Source organism: Macrobrachium nipponense, chromosome 1, assembly GCF_015104395.2.
Source record: "Macrobrachium nipponense isolate FS-2020 chromosome 1, ASM1510439v2, whole genome shotgun sequence".
Taxonomy (NCBI): domain Eukaryota; kingdom Metazoa; phylum Arthropoda; class Malacostraca; order Decapoda; family Palaemonidae; genus Macrobrachium; species Macrobrachium nipponense.
Genome location: NC_087200.1, coordinates 142,545,534 through 142,566,501, shown reverse-complemented (window position 1 = coordinate 142,566,501; position 20,968 = coordinate 142,545,534). Strand labels below are relative to the sequence as shown.

Genomic DNA, 20,968 nt, shown 5'->3' with positions numbered 1-20,968 from the left:
ATGACTACTACTACGAGAGAGAGAGAGAGAGAGAGAGAGAGAGAGAGAGAGAGAGAGAGAGAGAGAGAGAGAGAGAGAGAGACTCTAAGGTCACTTTTTTTATCTTACTTTCTTTCTTATTGCAATTTGCAATATGCTGGTTATAGTTTTATAGATTAATAATCCTATCCTTTGAGTAATGGAACAAAATGAAGAAAAGTGAGAAACTCACATGACTTTGTTTTGAAAGAAATTCAAGGCCTATCACAGCGATATTTAATGAACTGAGGAGAAAATCTATTAATCTTCAAACATAATCCTGTTTATAGCCATGTGAAGAAATTAATCGAATAATTTAAAAAGATATTAAGAAGTGTCCATACCGAACAATCATTTCTTTCTGAACTAGATAAAATCATAGTCGCATAGGACGGAGTGGATTAAAACAACACAGAATTAAATTTTTGTTCTTAATCTAAAAGCAGAGAAAATAAAAATCATAGCATCGTGAAGGCTAACCTTTTCAGTTCATCAGTATTTGACTGATGTGGATGAAAAAACAGTACCACAAATGTAGCACTTGACTTCTATCTAGAAAATACTAAGATAGTAAATAACACCATTATTTCTAAATGATGATAGGATGTCTGCAAAGTGCGTTCACATGATTTCAACATGGAAGTCAAAGTAGGCAAGATGGTGATTGTGGGAAATGTGGAGAGTGAAATATCATGTATGACCATATTTGTTAGATAGCCGGCGCACTCTTCGTAATGAATTTGATATTGATGACAAAAAAAAAAAAAAAAAAACTTAATTACGATCTAGTCACTGTGTACCAAATCTTTTACTGCTACTTTTTTATCTTCAATATTTTCTTTTAATTTTTAATATTTATCCTATCTTACTCTTATTTTCACTTTTCTCATTTCCACTTTATGCATGTTTCTCCCATTCCTGTCCTCAGCAAGGTGGCCGACATGTAATCATGTATTTTTCTCTCTCTTTAGAAGAAGCTGCGTCTACTCATGACGTTAATTACAGCCTAACTAAGAAAATTAAGAAGCTGGATGCTACGTGGTTTTCTCATTTTCTACAGTATAACAAACACCGCAGTCTTATCTTTTTCAAGAAAAACGAAAATAACCTTAAAACATGGCGCAAACTCTTACCTTATTACAATGGGTGAACGGCCACACAACTAACTCCACAATTAATTAGAGAAGCCGACCCAATACCCTGAGAGCGCCCACAACCTACCTAACCTCACGAATCCCAAATTCGACAGACCGACTCTCCTCCCCATCTCGGGTTGCCACTCCACATACCCAGTGGTTGCCAGAAAGAAACAGCGGCCAATTAATGTAATATCTACTACACACTGAAACGACACTGTTGGGACAGGTTTAGGACGGAATAAAAATCCAAGTATAATTCTCAGCGTTTTTTTTAATTAGTGTATCTTACATGGTTTCTCCACGTTTTCACATCTTAGACGAAAATAATTTCATAGCCATGATATACCCAGTTGTCACGATGCCAGATAACTCAAAATCATTCATTCATACCCACGCTAATAAAAAATGTAGTATTAATACCCAAAGGATTAATAAAAAAATAAACCTTTAACATAAGGACTTCTGCATGAAAATAAATAACTTTCATTGTACCACTGTTTTTCTCATATATAAAATTTTTTTATTCTATTAAGCAATGTCTAAGGCTTCAGGAAGAAACCCCTCATTCAAATATCACAAACTAACGGCAGGTTAATCTCAAACAGGTCTGCAAGCCTTTCAACAGTGTCATGTGATAAGAACCTTGAAGAATAAGCATATGTCAGATTCAACTGGTTTCTAAATGTATGGATATAGATGCACATGAAAGAGTTCCCATTCCTAAGAGAAGAGAACCTCGTGAGTTTCTTCAGAGCGACATACTGGCCCCCTTCGAATAATGCCCCAGACAGATTCCCCATGTTCGATATGGTGTAGTAGTAATTTGGCTCCCCGTCTGTCCTAAACATTTCTCTGAAATTCTGGCTTGTGTTTTCATTCCTCATTCGGTACGCTGACACCGTTAACACCTTTCGTGACGATATATCTGCGTGAAACCTTGTGTTGAATTCCTTGGCAGTCTCCCAGAACACAGGAACCAAGTCTCTTGGCGCCCAGAACGAAGATCTGTATCCATACTGTGGTCCGTGGACGCCGAGAGCTCTCGCTGACTTCTCCGAGTCGTAGTATCTCCTGATGTTGATATCGTGTCCAGCTCTCAGATTATATTCATCCTGATTGATGCCATGCTCTTGTAATAGTTTAACAAAACTAAGGTTGATAAGAGTCGCAAGTGCTGAGTGAAGGCTGACTCCCTTTAACTTCGCCTTCCTGTAGAATCTGTCTGATATCTCAGAGCTAAAAATGGCTGTGACACTTTTAGTCATGACAGGCACATCTGATGGGACCTTACAAATATGCCGGATCAACGGACGAACTTTTGCGCCTTCGTCGAGTTCTCTCTTTATTTCGGCGCCCAGTTCAGGGTTCTCTTTTAATCTGGCAACTTCTTCATCATATAATTTCAATACTTCTGCATCTCCGGTGATGTCACCCAACTGCTCTTCATCGTCGATCATTAAACCACCCATTAGGTCGTTCACAATGTTACAGAGTAAATTGCATATTTTCACGTTAGTAGTTCCATCAGCTATGGAGTGAATGTATCCCATATCAAAGCATAATTATGAAGAAACTCCCCATTGAGGTCCTTCTAGAGACCGTGGATTTCCTTCCCAGAGGCAGGACTCTGACACACCACAAGACCCACCCTCCTCCGAATTGTAAGTATGAAGAGTCATCTTGTCCAGCTCCTCCTTCAATAACACATCCTTTGCGATCTGCAAAATGGATATAAATGATAATCATTGCCACCAAAAATTTGACCTTATTTGTCATCACTTTAAATGTTAACCTACTTTTTAGCCGATGGACTTGCATATCTTATATGAAATTTAATACCTTAATAGATGAATAACACGAGTGATTGGCTACTCAGGTCTGTTGTTTGAGTAAAGTACCTAATTACAAATAGAAAGTTATTTGAAACACTGGGACCACATTGACGTGGTGAGGGGGCTCTTGAGCCCCAGGAATTTTTTCATGTATTTGAGTCCAAGAGTCCCATAGATCATTGTATATTTCTTAGATTAATTTTTGCGGAATTTTCCACTTTTCCTAAACTTTATTGGACCTGATAAATAGGAAAAGATATCATAGCTCGGACTGGGTTTATATCTACAACTATATTGCGGGAACTGTTGTAGGATCATCAACTACCCAATAATGTTTGGACCTGAGAGATATAAGATTAATAACTCAAGGGCGTAACTATTTTGCGGGGCTGGGCCACGGATTCCATGGGGGGGAGCTGGTTCTGGGGATAGGACTCTCGGCATTCTATCGGTTTGCCCATAATAGGAATGGGATGGGGATGATTGTAGGCTTGTAATACCAAGCTAGCAGGTTTGGCTTACACTTGGGCCACTTTAATCATGTTGAGCCATCCCTTGCGGGGTAGGGAAAGGGCATGGACAATTGGGAGTTAGTTCTCATTTGAGCCTTTGGTAATAAATTTCATGAAAGGCTGATGATGTCTTATTAAGGTTTCCAGGTTCAATTTTTTTTTTCTCTCCAGTCTTTATGAATAGTAGCTATAAGGAGTCGAGTACCCCTGGGCCCTTTGATGGTACCGTTTTGGCACAGTTGACGACCATTTCAAGCCCCACTGATAATCTTTGTTTGGAAAAATCAAAGAAACCTTCTAGTGTATTACACTGAAACCCTATGCCCGAGTACAGAGCAAAGGGAAATTGAGCAGAAATATATGTGGAATAGGACCAAGAATATTTGAAACCTCTTATAATATATTTGTGACTTTTAATCTGGAAGAATCTAGTTGCAATATTTTTAATGTGTATAGAGACACTGTGAAGTGTTTTGGCTGAGAGACTAAGATATCATCTGAAGGTCAAGGAAAGCTGATGGTAGGATTGACCTCAGCAAAAGAAAGTGAAAAATTAAAAGCATTATCACATCTCGGAGTTAAAGAAGAATGTGCAGTACATGCTTTTTGGATTTACTCGAAGGGAGTGATGTACAGACCCCAACTGTTGGTGTACTCGGAAATGTAAATGCTACCAGAGGTAATATAAATAGAAAATCAGTGATGACCTGTACTCATGCCTCTTTGGATGCTGCGCCAATGATTTCTGGCATTCCTGCCTCTTTGAAGGCTGAGCCAGTAATTTCTGGTGCGCCTGCATCTTTGGAGGCAGTGCCATTAGTTTCTGGCACTCCTGCCTCTTCAGAGGTGATGCCAGTGGTTTCTGGTGCTCCTGCCCCTTCAGAGACAGCACTAGTGATTTCTGGCACCCCTGCCTCTATGGAGACCGAGCCAGTGATTTTTGCTGCTCCTGCCTCTCCGGAGGCACTCCCACCTCTCTGGAGGCTGTGCCAGCTATACTTGGTGTGTCAGCTTCTTTGGAGACTGCACTAGCTATGGCTGACATTCCTGAATTGGAGGCTGTGTTATCACTATCTGGTGCTTGTGTCTTCCTGATGCCTGCACCAGCTTCTGATGCTTTGGAGGATGCACCAATGTCTGACCCTCACACCCCTCGTCAGGTAGCACCAGCTTTGTCTGGTGATCCTGAGATTGATAACCCGAGAAAAAGGAAGACTGCTATAATAAATCGGTCTCCTTCCAGAAAAAAACAGGAGCAAGGCAGTAAGCTGAAAACACTTAAAAGAGGCTCCAATTTAACAGCCTCAGAATTTAGTAAAATTCATTAATTTTCTTAAGTGGAACTGTTATGGATTAAGAGAGAAATGGGAAGAACTAAGGTGCTCGTATCAGAAGTGTCTCCTGTATGTATAGCTTTGCAGGAGACCCTGATCGGTTATAATACATGTCCCAGCCCATGAGAGTATACATCTTATAATTCCCCTTATAACGTAGATATGGGAGGCCAGGGGGACACTTGTAGCTTTATATATTTGTAATGACACCCCACAAAATCCTATAAGTGTCCAGTCTACACTGCAAGTGGTAGGTGTGCAAATCCATTTGCAAAGACAACATAAAGTATGCTTTCTCTATCTGCCACCAAGTGAAGTCTTCCCTATTGATGAATTTAAATCCCTCATTCAACAGTTAACGAGTCCCTTTATTATTCTTGGAGATTTGAAAGACAGAAGCCGTCTTTGGGGTGACATCGTCACCAATCAAAGAGGAAGGTGCCTGTGTTCCATCACAGAGGGTGAAAGTGTGGGAATCCTCGACACTGGGGAGTCTAAACATTTTCATGTTCAAACAGACACATGATCAGCAACTGATTAAACTATATGCAATGATGAATGCCTTATTTATTTTAATTGGAGTGTGGTAAATGACAGATTTACCTGCAACCATTTTCCAAAAGTGGTGAATGTAGCTTCAAATGCTCCATCTTCAAGGGTACCTAAATGGAACACTGGTAAAGCCGACTGGGCAGCATTCCAGGAACACAGCTCAATAGATGTCTCGGCTGATGACTTTCCCTGTGCAGATGATGCTCTTGACTTTTTTAATACAATTATGGTCTCGGCTGGCCTTCAAGCTATACCTACGGCTTCGGGCATATTTATTTTTCAACCAGTTCGCTGGTGGACTCGTAAATGCCAGGAAATTCATAGAACTATGAGGTCTGGTTTCACCAGATACTGCTGACGAAAATGCGAGTATTAATGTGTTGAATTTCAAAAAGCAAGAGTTAATTTCCACAAGGAAATTAAAAAGCCACTAAAGGAATCTTGGACAATTTTCACATCTTCACTAAATTTGAAAACAACTCAGACTTTAGTTTCGATGAGAGTTAGAAAAATAGCAGGCAAGTTTACCCCTTGTCAACATTCCTTTATCAAGATCAATAGTTGTGAGGTAGCGGACGCCTAGTTAGTGGTCAATGATTTTGCTAATCATTTTACTAATGTTGCAAAGAAAAATGATGATAGACCCTATTCAGCTCAAAGAAGGCTAATGGAACAGGTCGAAATTGACTTTAATACATTAAGGAATGAACATTACAATGTACATTTTAGTATGAGAGAATTTGAATTAGCTTTAAATAAATGTACTGAATCAGTTTCTGGAATGGATGGCTTAACATATTCAATGATAGCCCTGAAAATATGACTTTTAATATCAAGCCTTTTTACCAGAGTTTACCGAAAACCTATCTCCCCTAAGATTTGGGAGATGTTAAAATTACTGGCATTCATGAAACCAAGGAAAACCCCATTCAACACAGAAAATTATCGCCCTATTGAACTGACATCATGTTTGTGCAAGATTATGGAAAACCAAAGAATGGTGAACACAAGTTTGATGTGGTACTTGGAATGAGGTAAGTATCTGTCGTCTGCTCAGTGGTTTTCGAAGTATGCACTCCACAACTGATGTACTGGTTCGAATGGCATCTTCATATGTGAAGCTTTTGCTAACAAGCAGCATCACGTCACTTTTCTTGGATTTATAAAAGGCTTACGATACATCATTCTGGTAGCCTGAGTTCGCTCCCACTTGCCGCCAATGCAGAATTGGAGGAATTTATTTCTGGTGAATATAAATTCATTTCTCGATATAATGTGGTTCGGATCCAACAATAAGCTGTAGGTCCTGTTGCTAAGTAACCAATTGGTTTCTAGCCACGTTTATAATTCCCCAAGATATAACATATACCCTTTTTTGTTGATGACCTTTCGACATCCTTTGCAGCAACAAGAATGGCTGTGGCTGAGCACCCTCTTCAGCTCTGCATCATTAAATAATATGGTAAAGTGGGCTGAGTTGAATGGATTTATGTTTTCAGTCAGTAAAACTGTAACCATGCATTTTTGCCGTATACAAGGATTCCATCCTGATCCATATCTGTTCATACATGGGCCAAAACTCCCATGTATTGGTGAAATGAGGTTTCTTGGGCTGAATTTTTACAGCAAGTTGACTTGGATTCCAATCTGATGTATATCAAGACAAAGTGCTTGGAAGTAATGAATGCGCTGAAAGTTAAGTCCCACACTTCGTGGGATGCAGACCATATTCAGATGCTGAGACTATACAGAGCATTAGTGTTTTCCAAATTAACTTATGGGTGTGAAGAGTACACCTCAACAAAGTCTAATAGCCTTAAAATGCTTAATTCAATCCATCATTAGGGAATAAGATTGTGTATAGTGAGCATTTCAATCATCTCCCACTGAGAATATGCTTGTAGATGATGGTAAGATGCCTCTGGATCTACATTATCCCCGTCGGCTGGTTCGGAGCTGGTACTGATTTCAGAGGCTCCCTAAGTCCTTAACAAGTATGTGTATTGGAAATGAAAGGCATTGGCAATTCTATGAAAATCACACCAAGCAACCTCAAACATTTACTTTTAGAGTGAAACTTATAACCCGTGAATTAAACATCCCTAATACAGTGAATTTACTAGCCAGGTATTCGGTTATCCCTCCCTGCAACCTTCCAGAGGTAAAATTCTGTAAATATTTTTATTCTACATACGCAGAAAACACCACTTAGGCAAAGATTTCAATATTTTTAGATCATTCATCGCAACAACGGATGGCTCAAAGTCAGATACAGGTATCGGCTTTGAAGTGGCCTTCCCTGATTTAGAAAGAAGTGGTAGATTATTACTACTGTGCATTTCAGGGCTGTGTCTAATCGATTTTCGTCGATAAAATCTTACCAAAGTATCTGGTATAGATGGTATTTTAGAAATAGCTATTTGAAACCACGGCCTAACTGGCAAAAATATGTAGTAATATCTAATGTGGATAATTAGGGCACTTATCAGAGTAAATCAAAGAAATGTAAGGGGAAACTTAGCTAAATTTAGTAGGCACCCAGAGAGAGGCTAGTTGTGACGTAAACTACAACATCAGACATAATAGCAGGGTTCCCAGTAGTGTGAATCTCAAATATTTAACACTCTTTTAGAATAAGTATTAAAGGAAAGGCTAGGCAAATCACTGTTGAGAATTGACAAAAATATTACGGTTTCCATTGGTAATACCACGGTAATGAATAAGAATTTGATATATATACATATGACAATATTATAGCGAGGGGATTTGGTAAATATGCATATTAAATATCACTATTTTCATTTTACAGTTTTATGTTGACTAGGAATACATAGCAGTTATACCACTATTTCTATTTACCTTTTGATTATCAGCTATACAAGACTTTTGGAATTGGTGAAATACAATCACATTGAAACGAAAATACGATCATTTAGAGGTGGTTGGTACGATATTTTGCCCTAATGTACTGGTAACATTACATAATAGTAAAGACTGCCGAAAACAGGGCGAGGGCAGCCGATCGTCATTGGTCAAAGCCAGGGTATACAGGACTGCTGCTACACCTATGACAAGCCCATCAAATTGTCCTCATGCCTTCAAGACTGCTTTCGTGTTGCGTGATTTTTGCAGTATGCAAAAAAGAAAGAATCCTATGCGTCATATGCTCATAATTAACGGGTGGTAAATGGTTAATAAGGCGATACACAAACACCAAACGATTAAGAGATGAGGACAAAGGTGACCTTTATAGGTATTATACTAGAATGACAAGTATGAAAAAGAGAGATATACAAATATTTTGTTTATATCAAGGTATTTCTAACTTTTCAGACCTAGACTAATAAACTATCTCACTGATTAGCTGCAACGACCATTTTTAACAACTTGCCTATTCTACTGACCTCCTTACACACACACACACACACAGACACACACACACACATATATATATATATACATATATAAAATCTATATTATAAATTTCATTTATGTATTATGTGTATATGCATTTATGTATGTACCATATTTCTATGTATACGGCATATGTATTTATATATGTTCTATCACCCTCTTTCCTGATGTCTAAGTATGAATAATAACAATAATGATGATGTTAAATAATGCATTTTTATTCATTCGCTAAATACTGGCCTTTATCCACATAGACCCTAAGACCGTTTGGCAAATTTCGCGGGTATCAGAACGAAATTCACATATCCTTGGAACTGCAGGGTAACAATAGTTTTCACAGAGACTGTTTAAGATTTGGTGCATATTTCAAATCAACAGAAGCGCGGATTGCGCCATGGAACTGTATTACAAAATTAATATTCTCATTTAAAGCCCATTCTTTAATTGTACTCTACTTGGGAGTTTGAATGTCTGAAACAATAAAAGAATTCCAAATACTACTGTTGCTACTACTACAGTATCAATGAGTGGGAGGGTCTTTAGTAATGACGTTGTACTAGCCTCTATGTACGAGCCTGCTAGATTTAGCTAAGTTTCCCTTTAAATTTCTTTGATTTACTCTGATAAGAGCCTTAATTATCAAAATTAGACATCACTGAATATTTTTGCCAATTAGGCTGTGGCTTCAAATAGCTATTTCCAAAATACGATCCATATCCGATGCTTTGGTGAGATTTTATCGACGAAAATCAATTAGACACGTCCCTGAAATGCACGGTAGTTCCATTTATTTTTTTTACAGCGGAACTGCATGCAATTTTAAAGGCCTTAAAGGAAATTTTAACTCGAGTGGAATTAGTTTTATTATGCAATGTGACTCGAGAAGTGTTCTTTGGCTTTAGATATAATGGAACGGCTGCTTATAGTGCAAGGAAGAGGGGAAGAAGCACACTTTTGCCGGGTGCCTTCTCATGTCGAGGTGGTTCGGAGTGAGGAGGCCGATCAACTTGCTAAGTTAGCAGTCACATCCCCAGAACCCAGAAGATGCCTACTGCCATATCGGGATGTACTATATCCTATAGTAGGTCAGATAATTAAAGTGTTGGTAGTCCATGTGGGAAAATGTTGTAAAGAATTTAAAAAAAAAAGTGCGCAATATTACGTCATCAGTGCCTCCTATGTCATATCCCTACATGCCAAGGAGGCAAGAAACGATGTTGTGCTGGTTGAGGATTGGATTGGCCGAATGTCTTAGTCTTGGGTTAAGTTGAGTTGAATATAGAATTCAGGCCAAGGGCCAAGCACTGGGACCTATGAGGTCATTCAGCCCATAAATGGAAATTGACAGTAAAAGGTTTGAAAGGTGTAACTGGAGGAAAACCTTGCAATTGCACTATGAATCAATTGTTAGGAAAGGGTGGAAAGTAAGATGAAGGAGAATATGAAAGGAGGTACAGTAAAAGGAACGAAAGTGGTTGCAGCTTGGGGCCGAAGGCAATCTGCAAAGAACCATAAGTAATGCCTACAGTGCACCGCATGAGGTCCACTGACGGCACTATCCCCCTACGAGACCTAGTCTTGGGAATTTCAAATAGGTTCCTTTCCTTGGGACGCAACTGGGAAGGACATTTTATCTTTGCTACAATTCCCAGTGAGGATTGGAATATGGTGCAGTTGTGAATTTTGTTAAGAAGACGGGCATCCTCAATAAATTTTAAATTGTACACATATGCAATGTGTATGTATACATAGTATATGTGAATAGATGTGACTATTCAGAATATATATACATAATTAATATATATATATCTATATATATATATATATATATGTATATATATATATATATATACATATATATATATATATATATATATATATATATATATATATATATATATATATATATATATATTATATATTGCTACTGTCAAAATGCATATTTCCCCTCTTCGATTGTATAAAATATTGTGTATAAGATTTTGTGCAACATTTTTTCAGATTCCTAGATAGTTTAGAGATAGGACGTTTTAAATGTGTGTTCAGATTTCGCATAACATAATGTAAAAGAATATATATATAACGTAGAATGTAGAAAGAGAGAGAATATCTTTGTCCGTTCAAAGCTAGAGTTGTTTTTCAAAATCTGTCAACACGTTTGATAAGTGAGCTCGAGTCTTCATTTGTGTTTTGGGATTCTGTCATCAAGTAAGATAAGGGACGTCTGCTTCGGTCGATCGAGTCGAGTACATGTCTTTTTTTTTAACAGACTGGTCTCATACGTGTATGTCTTTGTCAAAGCCACGTGCAGATTACATATTTTGTATGTAAAGTTGCGTAAGATTTCGAAGCTTCTAGAAAGAATTGGGTCTCAAAATGTTTTGTCATCTCCGTTGTCCAGCTTCCGTAAGGGAGAAGTTTTTCATTCGGGCTTAGATACTCGAGGCGTTCAGATCTCTCTCTCTCTCTCTCTCCTCTCTCTCTCTCTCCATCGCATAGCACTTTTGATTTTAAAAGTAACGTAACGATTTCTTACTTATTTGAATGGTCACTCGTAATTTGTAAATTTCAGATTTGATATTTCTTAGAGTTTGTTTAGTAGTATTTAGTGTTTTTGTGGAATCTGAACAAACATTGTTGTTGTAACGGTGCCTGGTTTTGTGAAAGTGTGAAACAAGCCTGCAGCAAAGAAAGAAGTTGGTATACCAAAAAGGTAAAGTGTGTTATATTTTTATTAGTTGCAACTAATAACTGATAGGAACAGTGGTTAGATAACAACTAATAACTGATAGGAACAGTGGTTTGGTAAAAACTAAATAACTGATGGTTACAGTGGTTTGAGAGAAACTATTTTCGTTTTTACACATTGCAAATTTTTGTGTTTTGTGTTTGTTTCATTTTTGTGCATTTGTTCATTTTCTTATTGAAGTGTGTCTTTTTATTTTATATTCTGTGTGATTAATGCTTTTTGCAAATTTTGATATTGTCCACATTTTTCTGTATTTTCATTTGCATTCACAATTTTATTGACTTAGTTATTTTCATTGCTTAATCATTGCACATTTAATTAAATTTAACACTTGTGAATTAATTTGCATTTACTTAGAATTTTTTTTCAAGTTTTATTATTGTTTAGCACTTGTGAATTAATTTCAAATTTTCAATTATTGCCTAACACTTTTGAATTTTGATTGAATTAATTTTCTTGAATTTTGTGATAAATTAATTTTGATTTAATTTTACTTAATTGTTTCAAGAATTAATTAAACTTTACTTTTTTTGCAAGTAACAGTAATTTTCCCTGATATTGTGAATTTCACTTATAAATTTTGAGTTTAATAATAAATTTTTTTATTTAAAATTTTTATAAGTTTTTTCATTTTTATACCAGTATATTTGCATTTGATTATATTGATGTTAGGTAGAAACATAGAGTGGTATTTGATATGTTTTCCTTCATTAACTTGAAGTGACTTAGAACCAGGGAAGTACTTAGACTTCTGAAATCAGGGAAATACTTAGACTTTTAAAGTTGTTGATGGAGTGATGCCCTTTGATTAATTTAATTTCTTACAAGATTATCTCACACCTGTTTTGATGAACTTAGTCTGATTTTTTGCAATACTGGTAAGTTGTTAAGGGATCACTGTTGCCTTTAGAGTATTCAGTCGTTTAATACCTGTGATGAGGGTTCAGGTGTCTGGCTTTTGTGAGGTATCAGTTCATGAATGGTAAGTGTAGTAACCAGATACTTGGCACTTCGTCACAATATATATATATATGTTTCCTTTTTTTATTACGGCGTCCATAACCTTGGTGATGTGACGCCAGTTATAGTAGCTATAATGAACCAATCAATTAGAAACATTGGACAATTCTAAAGCTTTGTATATAAAAATTTACTTTTCGTTTCACAAAGTAGCGTACAACAATGAGATCTCGCCAGCATGCATTATATTCGAGTAAAAGACCAAAGGTAATATGTTTCCCAGAGGCCTACTCTATAAATTAGTACTCTGCCCCCTAGTTATACTGCAGACAAGTCTTTCTTTTCTTGCACGACGAACGTCAACCGTCTTTCCCACAGGTAAAGTGTTTGATTTGCAACTCTTTCCGTTATCATCCAGAGAGTTCAGTTTGAAGTACGCAAAAAATGCTCTACGAATAAACAGACCTAAGAAATAATGAAGTTTTAATGTATTAAGATAATGATTTATACGGATAGAGTTTATCACAAAATAAAAATAAAGCATAAAGGAAATGAGCTTCTGACCTTTCGTCCAAGTATCAAATCCTGTCACTGCAAAAGTTTCTGAATACGAAAGGAAAAATTTTTTTACTTAAGCAAAGTGGGTTTAGAATTGATAAAAAAGGCAACGTGAAATATATGAACAAAAATTACAATTAGTCTGCAACGTCTTGAAACTCATCGATATACACAACTGAGAACAACGGAGAGAGAGAGAGAGAGAGAGGAGGAGAGAGAGAGAGAGAGAGAGAGAGAGAGAGAGAGAGAGAGACTATAAATTGTATTTATATCAAGTCCTGTAGCTCGCAGTAAAAGAAAAAAGAAAACAAGTCAATTAAACAGTTACTATAGGATCAATATACGAGTACCTCTTTATTAAAAAAAAAGAAATACATTTCCTTAACCCGAGACTTCGATAAATCACCTGTTAAGCCGTAGATAAGTTTATCCAGTTGGAAACTATATACGAGATAAGATGATCATGATAATTTAATTATTATCTGGGATTTACTCAACAATTTCAGAAATTCATCGTTCAGACTCAATATAAAAGTTTTGTACTTGGCATTGTCATCACAAAATCAAGGCTTTTAGTTTGAAGGAATGAATACTTAGATCAATAAACTGATGAGCTACGGGCAAGTTAGCCTATGCATTTACAAAATATTGAATACAACATACTGCCAGCTAGAGGAATTCGTATCGGGAACATTTAAAATAAATCCAGAAATTCTCCGCACAAATTAAATTTGAATAAAGTTAAATGTTTAAGAATTCTGATCCAAAGAACAGCGCTTCAAAGAGATATGTTATGCTTTAGATCCCCAGGTTGCCAAGAATTCTGACACTGACTATACAATCACAAAATGCAAACCTTTTATTCTGAAACATTTAAAATGTCTTACCGAGAACCCGTCTGTTAGAAAATGAGTTCACAGCTATTTCTCTAAGAAGCTCGATAGGACGGAAGTCAAGTGGGCCTTGGACAATAGAAGCAAAAGATCTAAACACAACTGATACAGTGAGACTTATGGGTAGCTGATTATATCTGACGATGTAGGCTATTAAGTTATATGAAAAGTCATTTACCTGCAGATCAATGATGCACTTCTCCATTTCCAGCAGCCAGAGTTCCGAGTCCCTCTCCCGGAGGCACACTCTCAAGACTGGGACTTTCCTGTGAAATCACAGGAAAATGCATAATTAAATGCAAAATTCCAGACCAAAATATATTTCAGCTATTAAGTTACCAAAGATAAATTACAAACACACACACATATATTATATATATATAACTATATATATTTTTATTTTTAATAAAAATATATATATATAGATATATATATATATATGTACGTATATATATATGTATATATATAGTATATATATATATATATATATATATATATATATATGTATATATATATATATAGCTTTGTCCGCTGACTTACTTGGATTGGTACGCATGTCACACCCGAGTGAAAGCAGAGAGGCAAAGGCATGTCTCAACGTCTATAAGACTTATTGCCAACGTTTCACATCGATTGGATGCATCTTCATGGCTGGGGAATTGATAAGTATGCACACATACTTATCAATTGGCCAAGACAAAAAGAGTATTGAACTATTAGAGAAATTTAAAGTAATTAATCCTAAATTACCCTACTTTTATGGCCTTCTCAAAACTCACAAAGACAATCTTCCATTCAGAACCATCGTTTCATGTGCCGGAGCTTTCAATTACAAAATTTCTAAATGGTTAGCTGGCCTCCTTTCCCGTTTTTTAGGCACTTTTTCTCCCAGTCACTTTAAACATTCGGAAGATTTTTGTCACAAATTCAAAGAAGCACATATACCACTTCACAACATAAAACTTTTAAGCCTTGACATAGACTCCCTATTCACAAAAGTACCAGTACAGGACGTTCTTCAGTTTTTAAGGGAAAAATTATCCCCCTATTCAGATCATTTCCCATTGGCGCTTGACAAAATAATAAAGTTGGTTGAATTATGTGCATCTAATAACGTATTTTCATTCGGGGAATCATTCTACAAGCAAAAATTCGGGTGTAGTATGGGTAGTTTTAGCCAATCTGTACATGGAATGCTTTGAAACTACAGTAATAAATGCAAAAAAACCCAAAAACATGCTGTGGATGAGATATGTGGATGATATTCTAACATTTTGGGATAATAGGTGGGGCAATTTTAATGAATTCTTCTCAAAATTAAACGCATTAGTGCCCATCATCAAATTTAATGTTGAATGGGAAACAGACAACAAAAATCCTTTTCTTGATGTTTTAATAATCAGAGACACGACAGAACACAAATTTACCATATACAGAAAACCAACATTCTCACTTTCATACATTCACTACTTTAGCTATCACGACATTGCTATCAAGATAGGTGTAGCCAGCAACCTGTTCTTTAGAGCCTTACGAATTTGTTCCCCAGATTTCCTGGAAAAAGAATTTGAACTAATTCGCAAGCAACTTTCGTCTTTAAAGTATCCTGACCATATAATTGAGAAAGCAATTCACAAAGCAAACATATATTTCTACCGACCCCCTAAAGACAAGGCCAGAGATACACCCAACAATAAAATAAAAATTCCACACCTGACACGATTAAGAAGGTGACTCAGACCCTCGGAAAATCTAACCCTTTTGCATTTACTTACCCAAACATCTTAGCCAAATCCCTGATTAACGTCCAACAAAAGACATCTCCCAAGGACACTGGGGTTTACCAAATCCCATGCCAGGACTGTGACCAATCTTACATCGGATTTACAGGTAAATCACTTCCCCATGGATTAATACAACACAAACGGTCAGTTAGGTATGGACAACAGAACTCAGCTATTTTCAACCATATAAATGAACATAACCATAAAATAAACTGGAATTTGTCACGTGTAATTTATAGCAGCAACTGTTGGTACAAAAGTCATATGATGGAATCGGCCTTAATTAAAGAGAGGCAGGTAATGAACATCTCAAAAGGAGCATGGATTTCAGATACGATCGAAAAGGTTTTCATTCAACCAACGCTTAAGAAGATTAAAGAAAGATTATCAGCGGGGGACCTAAATTGGCTTGCCTGTGGATGGACCTCTTGGTATAAATACCACCTTTTCTGTAAACTTTTCTCATTCATCTACCTGAAGAGGAGACAGCAGTCTCTGAAATATAGTATTTTTCTCTCTATATTTTGGTGTTTTTATGGGCTCCTTTTATTAGATATGTAAATGTATATATATGTACTATCGGTAAGAAAATGAAGATAGTTTTATTATATCTTCGGACAAATATTGCTCAATAATGCCACACCTGGCAACTCTAGAAAGGTGGCGGAGCTTCAGAATAGTTGTGTTTGTTGCTTTCTAGATTCTTAGTAACTTTAAAATATAAAAATTTTGTAGTGCAGTAACAGGCTCTATATTATTCGTTCATGCAGGTTTGGTAACGTCAGTTACGAGTATAATATCGATCATCCTTCTTTAAAATCTACCGTGAAACCTTACTTTCAAGTGATGTTTGACGCTAAAATGACGTAAAACTCATGCGTAATTAGAAACGGATCTTAAATAATGAAAGAAAATCTATCTAAATTTGGGCAATACCGGTGGAAATCATGAGGAAAATTTCAGTCATGAACGCAATATTATGGAGAGAGAGAGAGAGAGAGAGAGAGAGAGAGAGAGAGAGAGTTAATTCATATATACTTTGAGATATTGGTGTAATTGTTTTTTTTAAATAATGTTTCAGAATGGAAGAGAGAGAGAGAGAGAGAGAGAGAGAGAGAGAGAGAGAGAGAAGAGAGAGAGATTTAATTATATTTACTTTGAAGATTAATTGAGTTTTGATTATTTTTTTTTTAAGTTTAGAGGGGGAGAGAGAGAGAGAAGAGGAGAGGAGAAGAGAGAGAGAGATAGAGAGAGAGCGAGATAATAAATCTGAGATTAATTGATTGATATAATTTTTTTTAAATATGTTTCAGAAGTGGGGAGAGAGAGAGAGAGAGAGAGAGAGAGAGAGAGAGAGAGAGAGAGAGAGAGAGAGAGCAAAATCTGCCTACGTGAAAGCATAGCCTACTTACAGCTACTTAATTTAATTAAATTTTCTTTGGGAGTTGAGTGATGATATATATTTTTAAAGTATGTTTTGGAAGTGGAGAGAGAGAGAGAGAGAGAGAGAGAGAGAGAGAGAGAGAGAGAGAGAGAGAGAGAGAGAGAGAGAGAGAGAGATAATTATAGTATTGGTGATGGACTTGTGATGGGGACAGGCAGATGAGAGGCGAGTCAGTGCACATATACCTGGGAAACGGGTGATATGGCTGCAAAGATCGTGCTGCACTTTGCTAGATAAAATTTGAAAGGACCATAGCATTCAAGTTAATTCTCTAAGAAATTCAAAAATTGTGAAAAGACGTGGAAATTTTCAACCACAGGCTATGGTCATTCTCATTCTTGCTCTCTTAATAGTCTGTAATTTTGAAAATCGGTTTTCATCTAGAAATCATTCAAGAAAAAAGCTGTGTTAAGTAAAAATATTCATTACCACAAATAACTAGATATCTATTGGGTAGGCAATTAAAGTTTTATATAGTGCAAAAAAAGTTGATGTGTTGGGAGATCTTTCAGCCTCGCGGCAAAGTAATGCAGCCGTGTAGGCTAACCACGAACCGCTTGTAATGGGAGCATAGCCAGAAAATCTTTGAGTTGAAAGGCTCTTTAACCTTGATAAAGATTTCTTTTTAATGAGTAGCTTTGTAAACAGCAACTAGCATTTGATCCATGTCAACGTCAAAGTAATCGAAGTGTGAAAGCCACTACATAAGCCAGTATCCAGTGACTTTTGCTCTCCCACTCGAGGTTCTCGGGCTCCTCCTCACATCATAGAAAACACTCTTGCGGATTCAACCGGACTTGCTTAATCTACCTTAGTCGTTGCAACATTGACTGCCATTGATGCCAGCTAACTTTTAAACGCTATGAAATACAAACATAAATTTGAAGAAACTAAAATAATTCTAATCACCACTTACGGTGATGCAACGAGATTACGTCTTGTCAGTAAAAAACCAATGGGAAAATCGAAGAGCGAAAGCTAATGAACACTGTATCTTCACTTTTCTTGCTGATTGTACATAATTATATAAGTATATATATATATACTTAACTTGATCACGAAGTATATAAAACGTGGTGCTATGTATAAATAAAGGTTTTTTGCCACGAAGGAAAAAATGAAAAAAGCGAGATAGCCAAGTACTTTCGGTACTTGGCTATCTCGCTTTTTTCATTTTTTCCTTCGTGGCAAAAAACCTTTATTTGTATATATATATATATATATATATATATATATATATATATATATATATATATATATATATATATATATATATATATATATATATATATATATATAATTATGTACAATCGGCAAGAAAAGTGAAGATACAGTGTTCATTAGTTTTCTCTCATCGATTTTCCCATTTGGTTTTTACTGACAAGACGTAATCTCGTTGCATCATCGTAAGTGGTGATTATAATTATTTTAGTTTCTTCAAATTTATGTTTGTATTTCATAGCATTTAAAAGTTAGCTGGCATCATGGCAGTCAATGTTGCAATGGCTAAGGTAGGTTAAGCAAGTCCAGTTGAATCCGCAAGATGTTTTGTTTTATAATATATATATTATATTATATATAATATTAATATATATATATATGTAAAATATATATATATATTAATGTAATATTATATATAGTATATATATATATATATATATATATATATATATATTATATATTGGCCAAAAATACCCTATTAATATGGAATTCCCTGTACCTTGGGAATATCTTACAAGAAAATGGTATTACACTTCATAAGTCCATATCAGTCTGTGACGACAACATTTATGTACATCTAAAGAAACATAAAAGGATGGGCTACATATTTTCAGATAACTATTCTATCAACTTTGGAATTAATATAACAAACTTGATCAGGTACGTACAAAATACGTACATGCAGGAGCACATTATTAGTGAAAAGTGCATTTCATGCTGTTTCCTCCTTACCTGTACAGGTGTGTCAAAGCCTTTCTGAAGAAAGCTTCATCCAACGGCTCCGCAGAGGCAAGGTCGAGAGTATAATGGGTCAAATACACCTGCATCTGATGCCCAATTTCAAACATGCGTTCCAAGTCAGTCGCTTTGCGCAGCCATCTTGACCCGTCGGCAGCCATAATGACAAAGGGCCTCCTAGGTAGGAAACGGGCAAAAGAATACAAGATTAGTTTTCGTACTTATCACGGATTGCTCGTTCATGCAAGAGTCGTGCTGGCATATGGCTGGCTTAATTCAACTTAACTTATGAATTTATTAGCCTCAGAGAATCATGAATTGGAAAAGTACAGTCGTCGTTATCTTCCACGTTACTTTACATATCACTGCCATAACCAACACTCTTGGAAAATCTAAGTAAAAAAACTTGTATAAGCATTCTCTGTACCAATTATCTTAAGCTAAAGCTGAAACAGAATATGTGTACACTGTAATTCGTTGTAATGTTCATGGTCGCCCACGTTCATTGCTACTGCGTAGACGACTCGAACTATACAAGAAGAAATATCTGTGCAAGCAGTATCTCGTTTCTATCTTGAAAAAAATGATAAACCGGTAAATTTGTATAGAGTAATTCATTTAAATGTTCATGGTTAACCTTTATTTATAGCAATTAGAAGGTGTAGTAAATATTACTGATATTTTACTGTAGATATCAACACTTCTGAAGAATCTGATTTAAGACAATGTTAGGAAAACGAAAAAAAGAAATCAAGCAAGGAACGGATTCAAGTATTTAGGCTATAAAGTCCAGCACTATGGCAACTGCAGCCAGTCAAAGCTAAAGAAAGTGGAGAGGGAGTTGGATTGCTTGGATAGGAAGACAAAGGATCCAGAAAATAAAGGAGTTGAAGTACAAAGGTCTTAAGGTGAAACTGGGAGAAAACCCCTCTGTTGCACGTTGCATTAATAACTTGAGAGATTGGACAGCAAGTCTGAAGAAAGGAAGCTGTAATTAATGTAAAATAAACGGCTAAATAATGGGTGCAGTTAGGGGCAGAGCAAAGATGATTTTCTGAGACAGTACAATATCCTTTAAGGCTATATAATAGAGAGAGAGAGAGAGAGAGAGAGAGAGAGAGAGAGAGAGAAGAGAGAGAGAATGTCGTTCCAATCAAATTTTTATCTCACTCTGGCATGAAAACTGTTCCTTCTATAGCTGAATACAACAGCTTTTCAATTTCAAACAGAAATTGGTGAATATATAACCATATTTTTCTAGTTCTCCACAGGGAACTGAAGAGAACACGAACTTTCCAAATCCCCGCAACTATACAGTGCCAGAATAGTGTTTCACTGTCAACAGGAAATGATAAAGTCGGTATTAAAAAGTCAGTAATCTTTATTTCAGTTTTTATTTTTGTTTAAATCTAATATCAGCTGAAGATACTAGAGATTTTTGCTATGTTTTTAGGTCTCTTTAACCTATTAATAATAATAATACCTAAATGGATCTTATTTGTCCTTCCCCGGGTGACAGTAGGGGAGACATGACACAGCCACCCACCCCTTGCAAACAGGATGGTAGGTAGAAATTCACTCTCCGTCCGCAAACCTGTTTGTCAATCCTAGGTGGGAGTGGAGTAAGTAGGGGATCAGGAGGTAGGGGAGTTCCAGAGCTAACCAACAAGCAGCTTGCTCTCTTATTAAAAGCATACCCAACTCTATCTACAAGGCGTGAGCCGACCTGCAGCTTACTCGAGGTACAAGCTAAATAAAATCTACGGTTAAATAAGAGTGTTGTTTCACCAACGAAAATTACAATAAATATGCTATATTTC

At 36.3% G+C, this 20,968-nt stretch overlaps 1 protein-coding gene across 1 annotated transcript in view; it reads right to left on the bottom strand.

The window, feature by feature from the left end:
* Positions 1–1,410: 1,410 nt before the first annotated feature.
* Positions 1,411–20,968, bottom strand: part of LOC135218958 (uncharacterized) — a 22,429-nt gene continuing 2,871 nt past the window's right edge. The window contains exons 2-5 of the mRNA XM_064255396.1: positions 19,143–19,325; positions 14,140–14,227; positions 2,757–2,875; positions 1,411–2,714 (exon numbers count right to left, since the gene is read on the bottom strand). Coding sequence (XP_064111466.1) covers positions 1,724–2,714; positions 2,757–2,875; positions 14,140–14,227; positions 19,143–19,309 — 1,365 coding nt within the window. The 5' untranslated portion in view covers positions 19,310–19,325 and the 3' untranslated portion in view covers positions 1,411–1,723. The remainder of the gene's footprint in view (positions 2,715–2,756; positions 2,876–14,139; positions 14,228–19,142; positions 19,326–20,968) is intronic.